Raw genomic sequence first — 9,145 nt, forward strand, 5'->3', positions numbered from 1 at the left:
AGAACAAAATAGTGATTATTTTGCATACTAATTTCAACAAATAATTCAAAGGGAAGGAAGACAAGAGAAATGATAGAAACTTAGAGAAAATGACTCTGGTGTTCAATTCAAAATTTTCTAAATCCAAGAATAGTCAAATCAACCCACAAGCCGAGTTGTAATAGCTGAAAATAGACCATATCAGAATTTTACCAAAAATAACAAAATCTCAATAATCATACCAAAATTAAATATGTAATAAAAGAAGTAATCTGCAAAAAATCTGGCACAAATCGGGTTCAGAATCACTTCCTAGACGATAGATGAAATATTACCAAAACAAAGACTAAAAAGTAACTAAAATAGGCATTCAAAGGGAAAAACAGTGAAATTTGGCCTCTAAAATTATGCACACTAAGCATAGCTGTGTGATCATGATGTGCACACTGAAAAGAGCTTTCTAAATTGGGGTCATATGTGCGATTCTGATATTCGTAACCAAAGTTATGGCCAAAATACCGAAACGTGCCCAAAATTGTCATAATCAAGGAAAGATCATGATTTCCTACCATATTTATGTTGATCTACCACCTCAAGGTATTTCAGCGCAGTCAACGTGCAATCTAACAACTCGGCATCATCTGATTCAGAGCCTCCTGCATCTCATGGCCCTTCACATGCACATAGCAACAGAGTCATGCCTCATTAAGGGGTCATATATAGAATGTGTGTAGAGATCCTAATGAGGCCCCCCTACCTGACACATTGCGTGGAAGGTGGCCGCACTCACCAACTTTCCACTTAGGACCTGAGCCAAAAAAGCCACACCGCATTAAAGGAACCGACAAAGCACTCAGTACGAAAGACAAGTGCCTTTGACACAGGATATGGTGACCATCTCAGCAGGAGGTATAAAAGTTGAATCCCATGTTAGAATAGTTTTTTACATTCTCTAGGATACAAAAATTCCCTCTAAGGATCATTAAACTGACTTATGCATCATAGGTGTTTCATCAACTCGAAGCCCTCATCTTACTTATGTCACAAGTGATCAATCCCGATAACCAGTGTGCAAAACATGTCATCAATAGTGGCACCATCAATAGTGTCTTTTGTATGCTGGCTACAACGCACTCTTAAACAACCCATGGATAGGAAGCATCAACAAAAAATATAGAAGGGAGATTCACAGAGATGGAGGAGTGCATGAAGAGAATGGCGATGGAGATGGAGAACCTCTGGCAAGAAAATGAAGCCCTAAAGAGGAGGAACAACGAGCCTCAAGAAGATGCTGGGCCAAGTCCAAACCAGCATGTCGAATCCCAGAGCGCTGGTGGAGTAGGCGGCGATGAGGAAGAAAGGATAAAAATGCACCATGAACTACATAGCCTTATGGATAAGCATGAGGGGATGGTGAAAAAGACGGAAGCTTCATCGTCGATTGATCAGTTGCTCACTAGCACAAATTTGCCATATAGCACATAGGTAATTGCATAACCACTACCTCCAAAGTTTAGAGTTCCCCAAATAGAGATGTACGATGGGTCCAAGAACCCTCTCGAGCATCTAAAGACCTTCAAGGCAAATATGACTCTACATGGGTTCCCTAAAGAAATAGCTTGCAAAGCCTTTCCACTGACCTTGAAAGGCGCTACGAAAGGGTGGTTAAGAGCACTACCACTTGACTCGATTGATGGTTTTGGAGAATTGGCCTGGTTGATTCTAACGTAGTTTATGACAAGCTGGAGAAAAAGGTGCCCTACTACTTACCTCCTGATTATCAAACAACATGAGGATAAGAGCCTAAAGGCATACCTGGTTAGATTCAACAAAGAGCACATGACGACTGACAATCAGGATGAGAAAATCATGTTGGCAGTGCTATTGGGAGGCATATGGCTTTGAAACCTGTTCATGACTAAGCTGGCAAGAAAGACTCCCACGACGTTGTGGGAGTTCATGGATAAGGTAAATGGTCTCATCAATGTCGAGGACACTCTTTGGGCCCTGATGGCCCCATGAAAAATTGAATTAGAACAAGTTGACAAGAGGTCCAACACGTCATGTCTGAAAAAAGCCTTGGAGAAAACTAAAAACTGGTAGCATGACAAGAGGTGAAAGGAGAAAACTTCCTCAAAAGGACAAGGCGCCAGACACGCATGCTCTAGTCTAAATGTGCAAGAAGAAAGTAAACCAAACACTCGAGAAGTCGAACATTGTGACCATGGTAACCATCATTTCTACACCTATGACTAGATAGAAAGCCACAAGATTGAGGATTGCTACACCCTCAAGAAGAGGATGGACGAGTTGGAAAGCCTTGATGCCTAATATCCGATGGACCAATATGAACAAGTTCCTCCTCCCTTGTTCCATTAAAAATGGGCTTTAAAATCAAGATTTCTTCAATGGAGATGTCCATGCCTGAAATGAACAATAGAAGACTCTTATTTTTCAGCACGTCAATACTCAACTATTTTTGCCAAATATATAGTTAAAAAAAACATTTAATCTTCATGTACGTCAATATTTTTGAAGTGTCGCTCTCATATTTTGATAATCTGTTTTGTTCTTCATTCTATAAATGACTCATGTTTACATACTAGTATATGTTAACTGCTTAGTGAATTATTGATAACTCACAATTATCTTCAATATTTTCAGATGATTTTGATGGTTCGGATGAGAATCAAGAATAGAAAGCATGTGGGAGACCAGTTGAGCACAGTGGATTAACTGCCAAAGGGTACTATCATCATTGGAGAGTATTTCAGTAGATTTGTCTTGTTTTGTTGAGTTGGTATTTTAGAAGGTTGACATTATTATTGAGACTTTGTGGAGTTTTTGATTAATTTATGTTGGAATATTTCCTTGATGTTCTTGTAAAGGAACATATATGTTTGGTTTGAACAAATGAATTTATGTTTTATAGAGCCTTTGGACTTGTATATATATTGTTGGAATATGATTTTAAGGTAATAGGAACTAACTCTCCCGCCCTCTGGGTACAAGGCGCTACATATCAAGTGTATTAATCACATGTGTCTAGGATTGAGCAAAAATCCGACTCCGATCTCGAATCCGCTTCAGCTCCGACAAGTCAGAGTCATAGTCGAAGGTTTCTTTTCCAAGAAAGTCAGAGTCGGAGGTGGAATCGGACCTACTCCAACTCCGACTTATCAACTCAGACTACGGTTTTCTATGCATTCATCATATATATTTTATATAACTACAAATTTTATAGTTAGTTAAATTCAATAATAGTATGAGCTAATTAGTGTTCCAAAATAATATACTTATATTATAATATAAATAGACTAAATTGGCTAATAATAGTATATGCCATATGTAAACATCTACTAATGTATAATAAACTAATGTAATAACTTGTAATACTAATGTACAAACACTAATCTATAAATTTATAATAACATGTAATACTATTATACTAATGTATAATACTAGTTATTATACTTTAGTTATTAATAGGAATAAGTTTGATACTAGTATAGTAAAAGTATAATGAGTTAATAACATGTAATAGTATATATAGTATAATAATATGTAATTGTCAATAATCAATACTATAGTACAAGTACAAATATTAACAACTGTATTTAAACCCTATAGTACAAGTCTATTTATAACAATGTATAATAACATTATATACTAATAATACATGTAATATCAATGTATAATAACACTAGTATAATAGTTTTATTTAAATTTTAAACAATATAAAAACTAACAACTAGGGTTTTATTTAAACCCTACAAGTTGATTTAAATAGTAATTGTTATTAATCAATGCTAACAACTAAATTGAGTGATGAAAAAAATTATAAAAACCATAAATAATAGGAAAAACTATTTCTTTCACACTAAACTAAATAATAGGGATAGCTATTTCACCCTATTTCGTTGAAGGAAAATGCTAGTATGCCCTATGAATTTGTCCCCTCATTTTGACCGCTCATTTATTTAATTTATTTAATTATTTTTTGCTTAATGGCTAAGGAATTGACTTTATGTATATTGGTGTATTTTTTTATTTTTTAAAAATATTTAAAGATGTTCAAAAAACATGAAAAACAAACCATAAATAAAACAAAATGTAGAATTTGTATCAGTGTGCACCTTTTCCTAATATTCTTTTTCCACGGGGGTTGGGAATAAGAAGAGGGAAAATTGTAAGGTTCCTAAGGGTTGGGCTTAGGGCTGGGCTTGGGTTTCAATGGCCTGAGCCTTGCTTGGGCCTTGGTGTTACATGGATGGAACTTGCATTGTACTATACTACTATATATTGCCTTGTATGAAACCTCTTTAGTTAATCGTAGGGGTGTAGAACCGGGCCAGATTTTTTTCCGGTCCGGTCCGAAACCTGGAAATTTGGGTCATCCGGGCGGATATCCGCCCAAATTCAATCCGGGTGGGTAGAAAAATATTATACCCGCCCGGATCCAGTTACGGATTCGGTTTTTAAACCGGATATTCGTAACTGATTTCTCTTACATTGTTAATATTTTAAAACGCCAACGTTTTGCTCCTCTCTCTCATTTCAACTTTTGATATTTCACTCGATCGACACTCGGCAGACAACTCTCTCTCTCTCTCTCTCAAGCTCCAACTTCTGAAAATTAGAAACCCTAGCCGTCACGGCGAGGACTGCCGTTCGCCGTTCGCCCATCTCTCTCTCAACGTCATTTGCCTACGGTATATTCTTCTCTCTCAACTTGAACTCTCCATTTTTATCCATCTGTGTAGCTTTGTTCCTTCCTGAAAAACACTACGGAAATTCAACTTCCCCTAAGCCCGAAAACCCAACTTTGCCTCTCTCAATCTTCACATTCTTTCTCTCACTCTCTCCCTGAAAACCCTAGCATCCCTCAACGAAACCCATCACTCACTCTCTCACAGTGCAGCTTCTCCTAGATATGGGTTTACATTTTTGTTTGACTCCATATCCATGTGAGTATCTCTCACTTTTTAAATGTAGATATGGATAGATTAGAACTGGGTTTTCGTTTTTGCTTGAGTCCATATCCATTTGATTTGTGAATCTTGGTTGCCATTCCAGGTTTGAATGTTTTATGGAGTTTTTGAAATTTCGTAGTATAGATTTGGTTTAGATTAGATCTGGGTTTACATTTTTGTTTGAGTCCATATCCATGTGAGCATCTCTCGCTATTTAAAGGTAGATATGGATAGATTAGATCTGGGTTTTCGTTTTTGTTTTGGTCCATATCCATTTGGTTTGTGAATCTTAGTTGCCATTCCAGATTTGAACGTTTTATGTGGGACTTGAAAAAACTACCATACCTGCAATTAAAAAACATCCAAAAAGAAGAATTGCAAGAATCATTAGTGATGAAGTCAAAAAGAATTAGAACACCTTACTCGACTATTAATTACTAAAATCTTTGAGAGGGTTCCTTTAGTCATGTAGGTATGCTTGTACTTTCTCACAGGGGAACACTAGTATGGATTGATTGCTATACAAGCTCTTTAGACCATCTTTCAGGCAAAAGAAAGCAAGGAATCCCTTGTGTTTCTTAGTGATATTTGCAAGGTTGTTCTACAGAGAAAATCCAACAAGAGAAAATAATCAATAATATATGCTTGTGTTGGATAGTGACATTGCTCCAAAGCCATGAGGTTTCGAGCAAATATCTCCGTGGTATTGTCAATAGTAAAGCGTGGGATTTCCAACACTCCGCCTTCATGATATTTTAACTTAAGGTAGCACTGGCTTTCACTCTTCTTAAAGGTCAATCCTGCCTCAGCCAGCTTCGTTGCACAGTATATTTTCTCAACCCTACTGTCAGGTTGTCTTTCTGATAGATCGGGTGGAGGTAGATAAAAGATTCGGATCAAATCAACAAAATGAATTATTTGATTGAACTGATTGGAATCAGAAGGCTTATTTTGAGTGTTGAGAAAGCCAAAGTAGTGAAAGGCAACCTCAATGAAGGGACGATACATACTATCAGTAACCAAAACAAGCTGATATAAATCATTAAGAATAAAGAAAGGAAGTTGATTTTCAAGTAACAGGAAGTCCAACTGCATCCTAGCAGTTATCCACGGCTTTATAACTGTTCTATCCTCATTTGTCCATTGCACTGGGAACATGTCTCTCAAGAAATACTCAATAATGAAGGCCGCATCAAGGAGTATCATTGTCACAAACTCATCGCTATCAAGTTCGATGGTTTCTGCATAACATTGACGAATTTCTGTTTCCAAGGCTTTTACAATTCTTACTAAATTCTCGAGGTTTGTTCTAGCTCGTCTCATAAAATTCTCGAGATATCTCACTTTATACTTTTCCAGGATTTGGAAATTTTTGTTGTCGTGGTGAAAGGGGCCTGTGGAAATAACTTGTGGAGTGTACGCTTCTTCATTCATTTTGCGCAAGTGATATGGGACCTTGTAGATACAACGTTCTCCTGATAAGTAGTGATGCCTCAAATTTTCTAACAGTTGTGTTATTCTAATTACCAAATGTTCCCCTTGATCTGCTGAAGCATTTTGATCATTTCGTTGAAAATATGTACCCTTTGATTGCCCTATATATCTACAAACTTCCCTTAAAAAATTAAACCCTTATGAAAAACACAAATAATATTGTCACTGCTAGCTTGCTGGCATTTAGAAATATGGGTTGGAATTAATATAGTTCCCAATATTATACTGCATGCATGCAAATCTTCGCTTGTATTTACTTCATTGTAGTAATTAAAGTATTTTCTAAATGTTGAGTGTTAAAACTTCCTCTTAAATGACTGTGCGCAAGGAAGGCAAAGAAACAGAGAGAGATTAATGGTAGAAACAACGTACAGAGTGAGAGGAAGAGATGATTGGACTTGCGGCTCGTATGAAAAACTGTGAAAGCTTCCGTGCTGCCGACGTTGAGGGAAATGGTGTTGCTCGATACCGCGTCCTAAATGCAAATCAGATCTGCTTTGTTGCTCTCTACTGATATGCTATAGAAAGCATCTCTCTCACACATGCACACGCACACGCAAACGCACGCTTTCAATTAATAATAAAAATACAAGTTGAATTTTATTATTACTTAACAGCAAATGTTAAAACAAATACAAGTTTATCTTAGAACTTTTGCAAAGATTATAAGATATACAAAGATGGTGATCCATATGATCTACGATATGAACAAAATGGAAAGTTTGTTGATGTGAGTAAGCATTTTTGGTCCAAGAATCTTTGCAATATAGTATTATATACTTAAATTAGCAACGTCTCCAGCTGGATATAATTAAAGACAAAAAATAAAAGCAAATAACATTCTTAAACCATGCATTATAATAAGAGCAGTGCCGAGGATGTAACACGAGAGTCGAGACCCTACAGATAAGAACAAAAATATTTTTTATTTTTTTATTCATTTTTTATATTCTTAAATATTTTTTTTAAAAGATCACATTTTTTAAAAAAATACTTTTTTAATTATTAAGTAAAAAAATAAAAATTTATCGGACAAACCCAACATTCGATGACTCTTAACATTTTTGTTAGAACATTAGTATTGGTCTATGCATATGTATATATAAATCATCTCTTTTACATATCCATTTTGCCATTCAAGCAAAACTTCCACCACATTGGCTTATTAACTTTTTTCTAAAATGAATTATTTTATATATATTTTACAATTAGTATCCACTATATACATTTGACATTAATAATACAAATACAATAATAAAAAATATTTTTTTATATTATATTAAAAATATAATAAATTGAATTTGTAGGTGAAAGTTTATTGTGTTGTTGAAGGAGGAAGAAGAGGAAATGATTGTGAGAGAGAAAGTGTGAGGAGAGAGAAATAATTAGTAAAATATATTTTGTGGAGTAAAAGTAGCTCTTCAAATTTAGATAATATTGTTCATAGCCAGTTAAATATATGAATATACATAAGTTAATGTAGATGAATTTAAGTTCATATTATATAAATATGACTTTGCATATGTATATGTATACACCAATGTGGATGTTTGGGTGGGGCTGCTCCCACATAAGAGCCACCCTATGCAAAAAGATTTTTGTCCTTTTTTTTTTAAATACTTTTTGAACTCATTAAATATTTATTTTTAAAATAAAAATTATAAATTAAGTTGAAAATATAAACAAAAAAATAAAAATAATCATCAATGACCAACTTAGATCTCGTTTATTTTTACAGGTGAGATGAGATGAGTTGAGATTAAAGTTAAAAAATTAAATAAAATAATATTGTTAGAATATATTTTTTTAATATCATTTTTATTTTTAAATTTAAAAAAATTAAATTATTTATTTTATTTTATATAAAAATTTAAAAAAATTATAATAATTAAATAAAATGAGATAAAATAAATTAAAACTTTTTCAGAAAATAAACGAGTGGCACGAAGCATTTCCATTTCCCTTTTTATTATGATAAAGAACGACAAAGAAACATCCTGTGCCTCGTACCACGAGAATCAGTGGGACATAATCACATGCACACCCACGTTTTATAGGAGGGATATGTTACGTGGAAAGGCAAATGATGTTAAGAATCTAAAATATTAAAATGTGCTCACTTATCTATTTTTATTTTTTTTAATAATTAAGGATGTGATTATTAATATTTTTTTATTTTTATTTGTAATGATTAAAAATATTTAAAAAATGCTAAAAGTGTTAAAAGAAAAAGAAAAATATTTATTTGCACTAGTACTGTACATATTTAGAATTCAAATTTAGTATGTATCCTAACATTGTCTCATATGAAAAAGATAAATTCTAGATACTACGTTATCTTATATATATTTATATAATAAAATGAGAGTGTAATGATATGTAATATTACTCGGGTCTCCCCATCTACCACTCAAGTACATTTCACATTTCTTTATTGTTTTATCATTTTTTTAAATATTTTTTTAACATCTTTAATTACTAAGAAAAAATTTGAAACATATATAACTTTACGAATACTCATTTTCTTAATTAGATATTCTCGTAAATCTCGATTGAACATGTATTTTAATACTCAAGCTTAAAATTCTCAAATAACTTATTTTAAATCCTCCAAATCTAAAATTCCTATAACCTTAGAATATATCATCACTGTCTAAAATCATCAATGTCCTTTAATAACTTCGACTAAAACATTTTTT

The 9,145-nt window shown here is 33.7% G+C and overlaps 1 protein-coding gene across 1 annotated transcript; it reads right to left on the minus strand.

The window, feature by feature from the left end:
- Positions 1-5,495: 5,495 nt before the first annotated feature.
- On the minus strand, positions 5,496-6,386 carry LOC108993673 (UPF0481 protein At3g47200-like). Its single transcript, XM_018968657.2, has one exon. It carries the CDS (start codon positions 6,384-6,386, stop codon positions 5,496-5,498), a length of 891 nt encoding a protein of 296 aa, XP_018824202.2.
- Between the last annotated feature and the right edge of the window lie 2,759 nt (positions 6,387-9,145).

This window comes from Juglans regia, chromosome 10 (assembly GCF_001411555.2).
Source record: "Juglans regia cultivar Chandler chromosome 10, Walnut 2.0, whole genome shotgun sequence".
NCBI lineage: Eukaryota > Viridiplantae > Streptophyta > Magnoliopsida > Fagales > Juglandaceae > Juglans > Juglans regia.

What these genes read in the sequence shown, in the direction of transcription:
- LOC108993673 (XM_018968657.2), bottom strand. Translation starts at nt 6,386, where the DNA reads ATGAATGAAGAAGCGTACACTCCACAAGTTATTTCCACAGGCCCCTTT.